This window comes from Tarenaya hassleriana, unplaced genomic scaffold (assembly GCF_000463585.1).
Source record: "Tarenaya hassleriana unplaced genomic scaffold, ASM46358v1 Cleome20, whole genome shotgun sequence".
Lineage (NCBI taxonomy): Eukaryota > Viridiplantae > Streptophyta > Magnoliopsida > Brassicales > Cleomaceae > Tarenaya > Tarenaya hassleriana.
In genome coordinates this window covers 673,934-689,654 of record NW_010965373.1, presented here as the reverse complement: position 1 = coordinate 689,654, position 15,721 = coordinate 673,934, and the positions used below count along the sequence as shown (strand labels likewise).

The 15,721-nt window shown below is 41.6% G+C and overlaps 5 protein-coding genes, 1 non-coding gene and 1 pseudogene across 6 annotated transcripts; 5 read left to right on the top strand and 2 right to left on the bottom strand.

The window, feature by feature from the left end:
* Positions 1–214: 214 nt before the first annotated feature.
* Positions 215–1,864, bottom strand: LOC104813561 (protein SYS1 homolog). Its single transcript, XM_010541195.1, has 4 exons — positions 1,698–1,864; positions 1,102–1,465; positions 762–988; positions 215–492 (listed from the first exon to the last, which is right to left on the bottom strand). Exons 2-4 carry the CDS (start codon positions 1,323–1,325, stop codon positions 485–487), a joined length of 459 nt encoding a protein of 152 aa, XP_010539497.1. The 5' UTR covers positions 1,326–1,465; positions 1,698–1,864; the 3' UTR covers positions 215–484.
* An 80-nt stretch (positions 1,865–1,944) lies between these two features.
* On the top strand, positions 1,945–2,018 carry TRNAR-UCG. Its single transcript has one exon. It is a non-coding gene; the product is annotated as a tRNA-Arg (tRNA).
* A 562-nt stretch (positions 2,019–2,580) lies between these two features.
* LOC104813559 (transcription repressor OFP14-like) lies at positions 2,581–3,761 on the top strand. Its single transcript, XM_010541194.2, has one exon. It carries the CDS (start codon positions 2,677–2,679, stop codon positions 3,592–3,594), a length of 918 nt encoding a protein of 305 aa, XP_010539496.1. The 5' UTR covers positions 2,581–2,676; the 3' UTR covers positions 3,595–3,761.
* Positions 3,762–5,770: 2,009 nt separating this feature from the next.
* LOC104813558 (heat shock 70 kDa protein 15-like) lies at positions 5,771–9,818 on the top strand. The gene is made up of 9 exons (XM_010541193.2): positions 5,771–7,005; positions 7,102–7,329; positions 7,400–7,495; positions 7,690–7,905; positions 8,135–8,329; positions 8,409–8,555; positions 8,642–8,791; positions 9,052–9,182; positions 9,355–9,818. Exons 1-9 carry the CDS (start codon positions 5,776–5,778, stop codon positions 9,560–9,562), a joined length of 2,601 nt encoding a protein of 866 aa, XP_010539495.1. The 5' UTR covers positions 5,771–5,775; the 3' UTR covers positions 9,563–9,818.
* A 181-nt stretch (positions 9,819–9,999) lies between these two features.
* Positions 10,000–12,393, bottom strand: LOC109116676. The gene has a single exon (XM_019202553.1). It carries the CDS (start codon positions 11,066–11,068, stop codon positions 10,346–10,348), a length of 723 nt encoding a protein of 240 aa, XP_019058098.1. The 5' UTR covers positions 11,069–12,393; the 3' UTR covers positions 10,000–10,345.
* Positions 12,394–12,497: 104 nt separating this feature from the next.
* On the top strand, positions 12,498–14,147 carry LOC104813556 (60S ribosomal protein L37-3-like). Its single transcript, XM_010541192.2, has 4 exons — positions 12,498–12,601; positions 12,694–12,829; positions 13,344–13,445; positions 13,895–14,147. The coding sequence occupies exons 1-4, from the start codon at positions 12,599–12,601 to the stop codon at positions 13,939–13,941; spliced, it is 288 nt and encodes a 95-aa protein (XP_010539494.1). The 5' UTR covers positions 12,498–12,598; the 3' UTR covers positions 13,942–14,147.
* Positions 14,148–14,249: 102 nt separating this feature from the next.
* LOC104813557 lies at positions 14,250–15,419 on the top strand (annotated as a pseudogene).
* Positions 15,420–15,721: the final 302 nt, after the last annotated feature.

Sequence of the window (15,721 nt, the reverse complement as noted above, 5' to 3'; positions counted from 1 at the left end):
AGAGGCCACAAAAAAGAAAATTTTCAATCTAAAAGGTCGATATTTCAATTTTTCGACTTTATTCGTATTGTTTATATTAAATTCGACTCATATCGGATTCGAATTCGGTTTCAGTTCGAAATTTTTTCAAACGATAAAATAATTCATTTTCGACAAAAAATTGCGATTTTTTTCAATTATTATTATGGTTGTAAAAATTATCATATCAACAACATTCACTCGTCCAATAGTATCTATCATATGTTTTCCAATTTCACGTATGATCACTAATGGCAATCTCGTCACACGCAACAAAAATTACCACGACATTTGGTCACTCGAAGGAGGGAGGGAGGGTTTAATAGCTAGTGACAAAAAAAAGTGTTTTAACAACAAAAAAAATTGACCGAAAGTGCAGCAGAATCATCATATAGGGTCGTGTAACTTAAGAACCGATAGATTTTCGGGCAGAGATGGTACCTCTTTCAATTCCGTTCCAAAGACATCAAACACCTTAAAAAAAAAAAAAAAAAAAAAAAAACTGGCAGACAATCAATCAAGTGTTAAAGTAATGCCTGAACAAGCAGCTATGGCCACTGCACTAGAACTTAGTCTAAGAATAGGAAAGAACATTACAGTTTCCACTGCACCAAAATGCCCATAGCCAGACCAAGAAAGATTATAGTTATGGCATTACAGGCACTAGAAGTTTATGGAAGAGGGCAATATTCATGAATATTGGCAAAGCATTATATGAAGTTTTAAAAGAACGACCGCCTTACTTTCTCGATATCTATCCCTAGGAATCTCTCGTTGCTCGCGCTTAAAGCACAAGTACTCGGCTAGCAAGGCCGTGACACCGAGTCCAGTTCCGTTCACAGCCCACCATGTTATAGAAGAAGGCCACCCTCCATACATGATGCATAACAAGAGATGTATGATGTAGAGAGTTGCGGAGAAATCTAAGCATTTCCGTGCTCGTTCCACCAGAAAAACCATGTATACAGCCCTGCCACAAAACAAAAGTGGAATCATCAAACGACAAGCTGCAAGCCTTGGAGAAGAAGTGAAAGAAGAAAAGTAGACATGAGGTTGAGAAGAAAGTCGGGCACTGGTTCTAACCCGGCCAACGAACTGAGAAAGAACGAGGCGATGGCACACAAACCCGAGACGGTTGATAGAGTGAGTGTTGCATAGTCGAAGAAGTAGACAAGACTAAGCCGAGGAACCCAAACGCCGAGGAAAACCATCATGAAGATTCCGAGAGTGAGATAGTATGAGCATTGAAGACAGACAATCTGGGCAACTATAAGCCAAGGGTCCCATAAGGCTTTCCCATAGAACATGACTGCAACCAATGTTCAGCCCTAATTGAGACTAAAACTCTCAATTCCCAAATCCTCAGCTGGAAACCCTAATTGTTCGATCGTGGGGCATGTGGAATCATTCGAATGCTCAGAGACAATACTTTAGCATACACCGAAACCTAGAACCAAACCAAAATGGTAAAATTTCAGCGCACTTAAAAATGTTAACAAAGAAATGTAGCAAATCAAACTAAACCAGGATGCAAACGAAACTCCACAAGTCCCCAAATCTTCAATGGGGAGCCTAATTGCCAGTTCTTTCAAGGAACACAGTTCTCATAATAATACCCAGAAACAATCCAAAGCATAGTTTCCCAGAATCAATTCATAAACAGAAAACGACCCCAAAACCTGGGAGCAGCAGCAGAATTGACAGTGCCGTGAGGCAGCAGAATCGAGGCGTGTAAGCAAGATCAAGAGGGATAAACCAAAGCCGCGGGACGTGGAGATGACCGGAAGCCAGATCGCAAAAGCTATTCCCGGAAATCCTTCTACGCAAGATACGATTCAGCTTCTTCTCCCAAGAGATTCCCAAAAGAAAAATGGAACGTTGTGCTTCACACCACATAATTAAATAAAGAAGACATAGAACAGTAAAGACCGCATAGCGCAGTGGATTAGCGCGTTTGACTTCGGATCAAAAGGTCGTGGGTTCGACTCCCACTGTGGTCGAATTTAATTTTTTCACTCCTATTTTACTGCACAAATGTCAGCAATGACAACATAAAAAGAAATAATCTATTGTAATAAACAAATTCCTTTTTTCTTTTTAATATTCATGCCCTTGTGTCTGAATCAACACTTCTTTAATAGGATTCATAAACTAAAACTGGATAAATGCTCCAATCCAGTAGTCAGTTCAACTCTGTATTAAATGCAGAATCTGAAACTTAAAGGAAATAACATTAAACAGCAGAAGAAGAAAAAAAACTCCCAAGATAGCATTATTAATATTTGGAAATATTTCCCGAGTTTTGCCAAACAAAGAAAGAAACAATGCAAAAAAAAAAAGACTGGCAGTTTCAGAAGAATCTGAAAATTTCTCATTGACCCATCCAATGAACCTCCCCAGGATTTTCAAGAATCTCCATAATTAGCCAGAAATCCTATCCAATTTGCATTCATTTACAAACAAGATTCCTCTTTCCTCTTCCTCTTTTTAATTCCATTGAATTGAATTTCCATTATTACCAATGTCTCCCTTCTTCTGCCCCACACGTTACCTGTTACAGATCTCTCTTTCCATTAACCACACCGCCACAAACAGTGCCTTATAAAAAGGGCTTCTTACAGAGTCCAGAATCCAACCATTTAAACAAGGAAAAAAAATATGACGAAGCAGTTGCAGAAATCTCTCCATGATTACCTCTCCAAGATCAAGAAGGAGACCGGGAAGATCCATTTGTCGTCTAGATCCTTCTCTTCCTCGAAGAACTGGGTCCTCTCTGGATGCAAGCATCCCAAGTCTCTCTCCTTCTCTAGCAACGGCAAGCACAGAAGGAAGCGCGGAAGCAAGAGCAAGAGCGAAAGCAAAGATTACGAGGACGAAGATGACGGTGGCCAGGCCGCCACTTTGTCTGACATCGATCGGTTTCTCGAAGAGAATTTCAAATCCCTTTGCGTCAGAGACCACGACGACGACGACGGTGTAACCGACAGTGCCCGGAGGAAGAAGAAGTTGGGGGAAAGCGATGGTGATGATGACGACAACGACGACAGATTCAGACGCGCATGGGGGCCGGCGTTGTACGACTCACCGGAACCTTGGAGATCGGAGCCGATGAAGGAGGAGGTACGGCCGAGCATGACCGCCACCACAACCACCGCACCGAAAACATCCATGACGGAGGACATTCCGTCGAGCTCAAACTCATCAGCGTTCGGTTACGGAGGGAGATCGGGGGAGACGACGCCGTCGGCGGTGCTGCCGGAGAACTGCATAGCGGTGCTGAGGTACACGCCGGATCCGCAGGAGGATTTCAGGCAATCGATGGTGGAGATGGTGGAGGCGAGGCTAGGCGCGAGGGAATGGGACGTGGATTGGGACTTCATGGAGGAACTGCTCTTCTGCTACCTGGACCTCAACGAGAAGAAATCTCACCGATATATACTCAGCGCCTTCGTCGATCTAGTCATAGTTCTTCGTCAGAAGGAGAAGACGACCGTCACCAAGAACGGCTTCATTCGATCTCTCAGCACTCGTATCGCCAGGGACAGGCTCCGCAGGCGGATGAAGCGCCCTTCCTAGGTTTTTTTTTTTTTTTATAAAAAGGCTCGACAATAAAAAAAAAAAATGCATGGATTTCTTTAGGCACGGAACAAGATGGTGTGCTCTATCAACCTTTAATATTAAATATTAAATAAGTTGTCAATAAAATAAGCAAATGTATTGTAGTTTTTAAAAGAAAATTATATTTTTATAAAGCAAATATATCAACTCACTGTAAAAGTTGTCTTCCATTGTTTTGATGCATTGTTCATACATAAAACGATATTTCATTGGCACAAAAAAAAAAATCGGAAAATTGAACAAACAAACCAAATAAAAAAAAATAATGGTATTACTACCACTTCATTTTTTTTAACCGGACATTTTGTTATCCTGTAATCGAAAGAAATCGGAATTATTGGAATTACATTTCACTCATCAATTTAAAATTCAAATTCGAGATAGAATATGCGTTATATATTCCGTTCTATCGGTTAAATTATCCAAATTACTACTATTTTATTTTTTATATTTTTTTTATAATAGATAGTGATTATTTTTCATATAAAACCACTTATTCTTTATTTGATTCAATCAAATATCGCAGTTCTTCTGTATAGATGGATCGAAAACTGATTATGAGAATATATATAAACTCTGAACTATTTGTATTAAAATAAATTTAAGTATTTTTTTTTTTGTGGAAAATTTATGGAATAAAAAGCATCTAAATTCGTAAATCACACACACGAAAAAAAACAGGTGAAGAAAATTCCAGTTCCAGACTGACCCTGTGGTGTTTCATTTGCTCCTTGATAAAACCCCACTTCCTCTTCTCTCCTTTCCGGTGGTTCAATTTTTTCGCGACATCGATAACATTCGTAGATTTCGGCAGAAGCTTCCAGAACCCTAAAGCCCTTCCCCGAACCCCGACCCAGGTACGATTACGAAGCCTTTTGTCTCTTTAATTTCCTCAAATAATTTGGTTTCAGTTCTACTAGATCCATGACATTTTTTGATTCATAGATTCGTCTGTGATTTGCGATTTTGAGGTATGATCTGACTGTCCGAGTGCTTGATTGGCGCGTAGGTTTCTTCAGGGTTTGCTTGATTTTCGTGTCTTCTCTGGAACTTGTCACTGGATTCGTCGTTTCACGTCGTAGATTTGGCTTTACTAGAAAGTTCACAGTTTTTCCCTTTCTCTTTCCCGTTTCCGTCAATTTCTAGGCGATTTGAGTTCCAACTCGTTCGTCCGAACTTCTATTTTGGGATTTTGACTCAGGGTTCGGGCAGATTTTAGTATTAGGGCGATCTGGGTGAATGATCAGTCTGCTCAATGAGTCCAGTTTCTACAGATTTTAGACTCACCTTGTATTTCTGGTTCAAAATCTTCTTCCTTTACTTGTTGACTAAAAATCAGTCGCAAATCTCTCAAAAACTGTATGATCCATGTTTAATGCAATGCCTTCTCGATAATGTGGTTCCCGTGTACTTTAGTTCGTGTTTTTGAGGTTCTTGTTTAACTGCTCTTCTGGTATGTAATATGTATTAAAAATTTGATGTTAATGTCAAATTTTCTTCCTTCGGTTTCTCATGATACGATCTTCTTTCTTGGTTCTTGTTGGTTTCATTCAGATATTGTGGGACCTGAGTTGTTTTTGAGGAAAGATCAGAGCGAAAATGAGTGTTGTCGGGTTTGATTTTGGAAACGAGAATTGCATTGTCGCTGTTGCAAGGCAAAGAGGGATCGATGTTGTACTGAATGATGAGTCAAAGCGTGAGACACCAGCCATTGTATGCTTTGGTGATAAGCAGCGGTTCATTGGGACTGCAGGGGCTGCTTCGACCATGATGAATCCGAAAAATTCAATATCCCAAATCAAACGCTTAATTGGCCGCCAATTCTCCGACCCCGAGCTGCAACTGGATCTAAAGTCTTTACCTTTTACTGTCAGTGAAGGTCCTGATGGGTATCCTTTGATTCATACTAGGTATTTGGGAGAGATGAGAACTTTTACCCCAACTCAGGTCATGGGAATGATGTTGTCAAATCAGTTTTATCTCTCAAAACTTGTATGATTCATGATAATGCAATGGCTTTTCAACAATGCAGTTCTCGGGTATCAGAGTATTTGTCAATATTCCTCTTGTTTTTTTAAACTTAATGAATTAGTTATGGTTGATTTCACATGCTCAGAATATTTTCTTCATTATTGTTTCATGGCGACTACTTTCAGATATTTAGGGGCCCAAGCTATTGACGGAAATATCAAAGCCAAAATGAGTGTTGTTGGGTTTGATTTTGGGAACGAGAATTGCATTGTTGCTGTTGCTAGGCAGAGAGGGATTGATGTTGTACTCAATGACGAGTCGAAGCGTGAGACGCCGGCTGTCGTATGCTTTGGTGATAAACAGCGGTTCATTGGAACTGCCGGGGCTGCTTCAACCATGATGAACCCTAAAAGTTCAGTATCCCAAATCAAACGCTTAATTGGTCGCCAATTCTCTGACCCCGAGCTGCAAAGGGATTTAAAGTCTCTACCTTTTACTGTCACTGAAGGTCCTGATGGGTATCCTTTAATCCACGCTCGGTATTTGGGAGAGATGAGAACTTTCACCCCAACTCAGGTCATGGGAATGGTGTTGTCAAATTTGAAAAGCATCGCTGAGAATAACTTGAATGCAGCAGTGGTGGATTGCTGTATTGGGATTCCTGTTTATTTCACCGATCTCCAGAGAAGGGCTGTTCTGGACGCTGCCACAATTGCGGGATTGCACCCGTTGCACTTGATTAATGAGACAACAGCCACAGCTTTGGCCTATGGAATCTACAAGACAGATTTGCCAGAGAATGACCTGTTGAATGTTGCGTTCATCGACATTGGACACGCAAGCATGCAAGTGTGCATTGCAGGCTTTAAGAAGGGACAACTTAAAGTTTTGTCTCATGCTTTCGATCGCTCGTTGGGTGGAAGAGATTTTGATGAAGTTCTTTTTCACCACTTTGCTGCTAAGTTCAAGGAGGAGTACAAGATTGATGTTTTCCAGAATGCCAGGGCTTGTCTCCGGCTCCGTACTACCTGTGAGAAGCTGAAAAAGGTTCTAAGCGCAAATCCTGTGGCACCTTTGAATATTGAGTGCTTGATGGATGAGAAAGACGTTAAGGGTGTCATAAAGAGAGAAGAGTTTGAGCAGATCAGCATTCCGATCCTTGAGCGTGTTAAGAGGCCTCTAGAAAATGCCCTTTCTGATGCAGGCCTCACGGTTGAGAATGTACACATGGTTGAGGTCGTTGGTTCTGGGTCTCGTGTTCCAGCTATAATCAAAATCCTGACCGAGTTCTTTGGTAAGGAGCCTAGACGCACAATGAATGCAAGTGAGTGTGTTGCAAGAGGCTGCGCCTTGCAGTGTGCAATTCTCAGTCCGACGTTCAAAGTTCGAGAGTTCCAGGTAATGAAAACATGTATGTGCTTCAGGAGTAACTCCAAAAACTTAGTGCTTTCGAGGTTATGTAAAAGGCTCTAATATGTTTCTTTTGTCCTTAAGGTTCACGAGAGCTTCCCCTTCTCAATCGCATTATCGTGGAAAGGATCATCTCCTGATACTGAAAATGGAGGATCTGAGAATGAGCATAGCACTGTTGTTTTCCCCAAGGGAAATCCCATTCCCAGTGTCAAGGCTCTTACGTTTTATCGGTCTGGCACCTTTTCTGTTGATGTGCAGTATGCTGATGTGAGTGGCTTGCAGGCGCCTGCAAAAATCAGCACATATACGGTATGCAGCTGACCATTCTGTTCTTTCTTTCTTTCTTTCTTTATTTCATAACCGATCTCTCTTTTTGTAGATTGGTCCCTTCCAGTCAGCCAAAGCTGAGAGGGCAAAGCTTAAAGTGAAAGCGCGATTGAACCTTCACGGAATTGTCTCGGTTGAATCTGCAACTGTAAGTTATTGTTATTTGTATGGAGTATCGCGGTCATCCAATGTCAATTTTGTGAACGTTTTCAAATAAATTTTCTGAAACTGTTGTTTCTAACAACTAATTGTAGAGATAATCATTCAGTGTTGCGCTTTTTTTTCACTCATTGGGTAATGACATTTTCTTTGCTGTATGGAATGGTTCATTTCTTATTGCAGCTTCTGGAAGAGGAAGAAGTTGAAGTTCCTGTCACAAAAGAATCGGAAGAAGCTACTAAGATGGACACTGATAAAGCTCCTGTGGATACTGTTCCTGCTTCTGGCGAACATGATGTTAACATGCAGGATGCTAAGGAGCCTGGTGATGCACCCGGTGCTGAAAATGGTGTTCAGGAGTCTGCCAGTAAGCCTGTGCATATTGAAACTGACACGAAGGTTAGTCTCTGGATGAACAGAAGTGCTTGGAATAATTCGATCGCTTGTGATCTCCAGTGGTCTTGCATGAATCTCTGTATGGGTTAATAGCGAGAAAATCATAAAGACACCTGCTGTTGTATACTGTGGATTTGGTGAGAAGCTCTGATGGGTATTGTCACTCAGTCAGGGCCTGGTTTTGCTATAGCATGCTTAAATATTGGGTCTCTGCTGCCGATGTCATGTGCAGGTCGAGGCCCCAAAGAAGAAGGTGAAGAAAACAACCATCCCCGTGTCAGAATTGGTTTACGGTGCTTTGCAGTCAGTGGATGTGCAGAAGGCCGTTGAGAAAGAATTTGAGATGGCTTTGCAAGACAGAGTTATGGAGGAGACGAAAGACCGCAAAAATGCTGTTGAAGCTTATGTTTATGACATGCGTAACAAAGTGAGGACCCCTCTGTGTTGATTATATGCGTATACAGAGTAACGTGCTGGGATTAAGCTAACACATATTTGCTCTTCAGCTTAGTGATAAATACCAGGAATATATCACCGATTCAGATCGGGAAGCGTTCTTGGCCAAGCTGCAGGAGGTGGAAGATTGGTTGTATGAAGATGGAGAAGATGAGACAAAAGGTGTTTATGTTGCCAAGCTGGAGGAGCTCAAGAAGGTATCTATCCTACTTTGTTCTCTTGAATTCATGGTTTGAAACGTGGGGTTCTACCATACATATTGTTGATTTTATCCATTTTGCAGGTCGGTGACCCTGTGGAAGTGCGATACAAGGAATTCATGGAGAGAGGTACTGTGATCGATCAGCTTGTCTATGGCATTAACAGCTACAGAGAGGCGGCTATGTCTAATGATCCCAAGTTTGACCACATCGACTTGGCTGAAAAGCAGAAGGTGACTAACTAGTTTTACTCAGCGTCTTACTTGTACACATAAGGCCCGCATGTTCCTTAGGACTTCTTTGACCTGACTATTGTGCAAATTTTCCTCTGCCCTGAAGACTCACTATTACATGAGAAAAGTTATTTTTTCGTCTTTATGGATCTCTTAGTTTATCCTAAAGTTTTTGCATTGAAGATTCTTAATGGTTACATATAAAAAATGCGGGTTCTTTATCTGATGGCTGTAAATCCCGTTGTTGGTTTGGCCTTAAGGTTCTGAACGAGTGTGTGGAAGTGGAAGCCTGGATGCGGGAAAAGAAACAGCAGCAAGACATGCTTCCAAAGTATACCTCCCCGGTTCTGTTGTCAGCTGATGTTAGGCAGAAGGCTGAGGCTCTGGACAGGTTGGTTGGTTAGATTCTTCGGTTTTCCTAACTATTTCTTTTACTGATTCCGACATCATTTTTACATATAACACTGAATAAAAAAAACTCGAGTAAAACTAAAAAGGTAAATTGTATATACCTGATTATGATGATGTTGATGTTCTAATGCTTGGCTATATATGTATATCAGGTTCTGCAGGCCCATAATGATGAAACCAAAGCCGGTGAAACCAACCACCCCAGAGACACCGCCGGCCCAGACAGGTGATGATGCCAACACAAACACAACTACTGGGGAATCATCAACAGAAGGAAAGAGCGAAGAACAGGATTCATCTGGGGAACGCATGGAGACAGACAGACAAAACACTAGTCCTCCTCCTTCAGGTACGGCCTAAACGTACTTGTGAGAGGCAAACAGGAGAGGAGAGTGGGACCTGCTGGCTGGTTTTTGTATCGAGTTTGGCTTAAGTTGTCCTTTGGTGAAGCCTTTGTTTCCCGGTTTCACTGCCCTGCGGTATTTTATTATAGTATCCTTTTGATGAAGGCATTAGAAGTGACTCTTCTTTTCTTTGGAGCACGAAGAAGATTGTTTTGATTGTTAATGGTAATGCGGATTGGTCATCTCAGCTGAGGTTCCTCAATCCTTTTTCATCTCATTTCCGTCTTACAGAAGAGGACATGGCATGTCTATGCCCTTATGAACGATCGTCTCTACAATTAGTTGGTATCACCCAAAGAGTTGGCAAGTTATGTTATAGGTTGATTCGCGGGAGAACTTCATATAGAGTTCCTCTTCTTGTGTTCGTATATATATCCTACAGTAAATAATATGTCCCGACCAAATGACAGATGCCATATGTTTTCTAAAGGGTTTTGTCTTCACGCTTGAGGTAAAAAGTATAAAGGGAAGCTAGATTTTAGTTCAGGAAAACAATATCCTATATAATGGGAAAATAGATACAAAATCGCTCCGTTTGATGACATCATTGATTGTTTTGTCTTCTACCCTTTTGCTTCTCGTTGCTTGCTGATGTGCCACTTCCCAGTCCAAGTCTAGCCTGTTTGTTACTGTTTTGCAAGAAACAATACAACGAGATGGAGTCGATTAGACGGAAACAGAAGGGTGCGGCAGAGATTTAACATGTAAGAGATGCTTACGAACACACGGGCTTGAATAGCTACTGCCTGAAACTGAAAGACCCTGCCCTGTTTATCAAGATGTTGTCACTGCAAGAGGTGTGTGGATCGGCGAATTCATGGTACATGTCCGTGAAGAAGTTGTCAACAATGTCAAGGTACACAGGGCTTCTGATCCTTGAGTAACAACGAAGCGCCTCTCTTATGTCCAATGCATGGTCCGTGTCGTCTCTCATATCCATCATGTTATAGTCTTTCATCTTTTGCGCCAATGCCTCGTCTCTTCTCTCTGTTTCCTCGTTGGATATTTGCAAAACCTTTCTCTTTTTCAGACGTGGGCCTTTCTTCTTTTGTGGTACAGGACTTTCATATTTTGTTTCTTGTACTGTGGATGACTCTTCCATCAGCGCGTTTTTCTTGTCGCCTTGCTCGGATTTTTGGAACTCATTCTCCTCTTCATCATATATACTGGAGAAGGGTTCCTCTGGGCAGCGGCCACTGCAGGAGAAGGGAAAGAACAGTTGACGGTTTCGTAACTTCTGGTAATCTCTGAAGCAGATTGACTTGAAGTTTCCAAGGGCCTTGTGTAAGACTTCAGCCACACCCCGAATGAAATTTCCTGAAGGCATAAATTTATCAATTGTTCTCTTACCCTTCTTAGGTTGTTGTTGTCTTCGCCGTGAAAGACTGAATCGAAAAAAAAAAGGGTTAGAAGCTTTGCCTGTTAGTAGCTTACTCTGCTCTCCCTTTGGATAAGGCTCCATCTATATTTATTTCGTACTTAAATCTCCAAGATACCAAACGTTCGTTATCATTCACTGTCTTTCGTGGTAGTTGAAGAGCAGTGTGATCCTGTTCTTGACGGAGTTTAAAAGAGGATGTCTGGATTTGAGGGTTTATAGGTAAGAGATCATCATCACATTTATACCAAGTTCATATATGGTCCCCTATTGTATCATTTGATTCTCCAGCTTGGCTGCAGATGTGAGATATTCCCACCCTTTATCTGCCAGTAAAGCCCCTTCTTTCTTGTCGCTATCTTCACAGTTTGCTGGAGTTAAGTCCTCACCAATATTTTCGGTCTGTAGAATTCCTCCGTACATGTTGCCTTATGCCTTAGGCCGCTTCTTACAGTAATAGTTTCGGATAACACTGACAAGGGAATAAATTTACCTGTGACGATGTTATTTTCGCACTGTGCATGCTGATGGGAATGCCAGCCAAATCGTGAGCCTCATCTATTATGACGAGGTTATTCTTTCAAGTTTAGGCCCAGAGATTCTCGTGGTGACTTTGATAGAAGAGATTGACTCGGAAGAATCATAGTATGGACAAGTTCCCATTCCTCGATCTCCATGGCTCCGGCCATGAATTATCTCTGTAGGGTATGTTTTCTAAGCTGAACAAGATCCTCAATCTCCATGTTTCCTCAATCTCCGCCTTAGTTCGGCGTATCCTTCCATTCATTTTGCTGACCATGAAATCTCTCATCCGATCATACCAGACCATTATTTGCATCAACCCTATCGGATCTTATTATCCCTCTTGGTTTTTACTTTGCCTTGCGATCAATAAACCATTGCAAAGCATTATTGATCATGCTCAATGCCATTGCCAGTGCCTTCCATCGTCAAAATCTTTTCCTCAGAGCAAACCCCAGACAACTGCACAACGCTTCAAAGCTGGTAATGGTATAACTCAACAATTCAGAATCCAGAGCACTAACAAACAAAAATAATCAGAACCAGAAGCTCGAAATCAAGCACGCATTCCTCGGACCATATGTATACCGATGGGGCTTACGAGCATGGAGACGCCTCCCTTCTCTGGAGACAATTGAGCAACTTCATGACATCGATCCGGTCCGGATACGGATCGTGCGGAAACGCCGGAAATCTTTTCAAATGAAGGGGAAAACAGGTTTGATTCTTCAAATCGCTGTGACAATCGTTCGAAAACGAAGGATTGTGATGAATCGAATCGACGACCAAACTTTTTTTTTTTGGCGGGATTGCTGAAATTGGAGAGTGTTTGGACGCAGGGCCATGAGTATTCCAAAAGATAATATTAGGTCTAGGCCCATTTAAGACTAATCTAGCCCAATAGTTGTTGGAGTGAGTAGATGGGCCATACCGTTTATCAATGGGCCTGATCGCATGCGATCGCTTCCGGCTCCATTTGCTCACTCAACCCTGAAGAAACCCTAGGCAGTAGAACGACGATTTTCTCCGCGCCGCATTCAGACCCAAAATTCTCCTCTTACATCGGCGAGGGTTTCTCCTGCATCTGGTTCAATGGTGAGACTCTGAAATCTGACACGTTTGATCGTTCTGTTGGATGATTCTGGTGGCAAGGTAAAGGAAGGTGGGTTTGTTTGTGAAAATGGCAGGGAAAGGGAACTGGAAGTTTCGGTAAGAGGAGGAACAAGACCCACACGCTCTGTGTAAGGTGTGGCCGCCGTAGCTTCCATATCCAGAAGAGCCGCTGCTCTGCCTGTGCTTTTCCCGCCGCTCGCAAGAGGACGTGTACGCACTTTCTTACCCTCTACGAACCGTCGCATGTGTGTTTGGATCTTTGCGTTTGTGGATGGAGTAAGATATTGAGAAAATTGGGGAATTTGATTTTACTTTAGCTCTGTATCTGAGATTGCGATCGGTGAAGTGAGAAGTCTGTTGGGTTGCCTTTATGTTTGGAAAGTGGATTAGGGTTTATGAAAAGACGAATTTTTTTCCAGTGTTGTTCGATATGTATTCAATTATCTAATCCTTTGGATTTAGGCATTGAATGGTCCAATCCTTGCGAGTTAGGTTCCAATCTGTTGTCTTCCATATGCTGGTTTGTTTGCATGTTTCCTCTATGCATTTATTCACATTTTGAATTCTTGATTCGTGTTAATGTGGCATTATCTATCAAGATTCAGTTTAGTTTTTTAACCGTTTGCTTGCTTGTTACTGGTTAACAAAATCCTTGTATGGATGGTCTCATACTAATCAGAATTATATAATTGGAGTTGATTGGAATGTGTGTTTTTGAGTGCAGATAACTGGAGCGTGAAGGCCATACGCAGAAAGACCACTGGAACTGGTAGAATGAGGTACCTCCGACATGTTCCTCGGAGGTTCAAGACCGGCTTTAGAGAAGGTAATTAGTATCTGATTTGCATATTGTTACGGTTACTTTTCGGTAAGGGGGTGGTGAATTTCGTTACTAACCGTAACCGTAACTATAATCGAATCCAATATAAAAACTGAATGGTTATGATTTCTCTTTAAGTGAAAAAACCAAACCTGAATCGAACTGAACCAATATAAAAAAAAACTGAAAAAACCGAAAAATTTCTCTGAGAAAATAAAAATTTTTGTCAATAAAAACCAGGCCGAACCCGAAATAGAATAGAACCAAACTAAACCGAATTTAATAGAAAAATGATCGGTTATAAATGTTCTAAAACCTGAATATAATCGAAGCAAACCTGAATAAGCCACCTCTAGTTCTTATCCAATATAAAGTGTTGTGTCCATATATAGAGAGACTGGGCTTGCAGTTTGATCTGGTGATATATGATGAAACTCACTTCAATTTTTAATCAGGCACCCAGGCAACTCCAAGGAGCAAGGCTGTGTCTGCTTCTGCCTAGGCAATTGATTAGTCGGATATTGCAAGGCAATGGCACATTATTCCTCGGAGCAATTTGGGATTTGTTCTCTGCTCATCTATGTAGCTCTTCTGTTAGATTTTTGGACGAGAGTGGAAAATTGTTTTTGTTCTTTCTATATGGTACTATGTTCTTGTTGAGAATGTCATGCTTGGAAATGAAGCTTTGTTACTGGAAAATGTCTTTCAGTCATCATGAGCTTTTTTTTTTTTTTAATATTCCTCTTTTTTTTTAAAAAAAAATGCCCGTCCCTACTCAGCCACGCTTTTGATAAATATCCTACTTGCTCCGATATTTTGTCATGTATCTTTCTTTTGGTCGTTGCAATTGATTTATTGGAATTTGTTTGTATGTATCGCTTTTGTCAAGAAAAGGCAATGCCTGCCGGAAGCATAGTGGATGAAAGCGCTGCCAGTGGACGTGAGTTTGGGGGCTGAGAGGTGAAGGGCTAAGATCTGCTTACACTCGCAACTCACTTCAGGCAAAGCGGCTACGTCATATACTGAAGGGTTGTGTCGTTGCCCCTTCTGGTCTATATTTTCAGTACTTGTCTTTTTTTCACGTCACTGTTTTTGGTTTACTTTATGCATTATGGGATATGAAAGTAGGAAGAAGCAAAAGGAGAATATGGAGAGAGAGATATGATACATCCTTTTTTAGGGTGGAGCCATATGGTTGGAAGATTCATGCATAAAGACAACATGGGTTGACCCACTGGCCCACATGGCGCTGTCTGAATATTTCATCTCGGATGACTCACCTCTTCCACTTCTGGAGAAGATAAGAAACAAAGAAGAGCCTCTTTCCCTTTGCACCAAAACAGTTCGAGGGCGGGGGAGAGAAACGAAACGGAGAGAGATGTTGGAAGGGAGGGCAATGGTGGAAGAGACGGACATGCCAGGTAAGATGCTGATGGAGGCCATGGCTACTGCTTCTGAAGCTCTTGATCTCTTTGATGTATTTGACTGCTTGTCCATTGCCGCTTACATAAAAAAGGTATCATATATATATATAACCAGTTGAAATTCGATCTGGGTGGTACACAGAATTGGAAATCAGAGTCAAAGTTTGATACTTTATGTATGTATCTGTCGTATAATTGAGCTGTCGAAATGAAATTGGCGGGGAAAGCAGGAGTTCGACGAGAGATACGGGAGTGGGTGGCAGTGTGTGGTGGGACCTAAGTTCGGTTGCTTTTTCACTCACTCTGAGGGAACTTTCATCTACTTCTCTCTCGAAACTCAACTTCCTCATCTTCAAAGGCGCTTCTTCTTCCTCCTCTCCGCTATTCACTTGAAGAAGACTCTGGTTGGTTCTCGAGAAAAAGTTAAAGTGCAGGGAAAAAGCGGCGAGAAAAGTCAACCTCTAGTATGCTCTTTTATAGTAATCTGCTAATTGTATTTTCCATGCTTTTCTGCTGTAGATAATAAAACTATGACATTTTTTTTCCAGATTCTCCATGGGTTGGTCTTCTGAATTCAATTTTTTGGTACAAAACATTATAATTATTCGATTTTCATAACAATTTGATTCTATTAGTTATTGATTTCGGATTATCCATGGCCATGAATTGAAATGTATTTTGGGAGGGAAGCCACGTTGTAACGACGAAAACCTAGCCAGGGGCCCAATTCGTCAATTCCGAGGAAATGCTGTTCATGGCGGCTTTTGGGCCTTGTAAGCCCATCACGAGCCCAACAAGATGACAACTATGTCATGACTCATGGGTGGCCGATCGGGCTGGTTCAGTTTAATCGGGTTT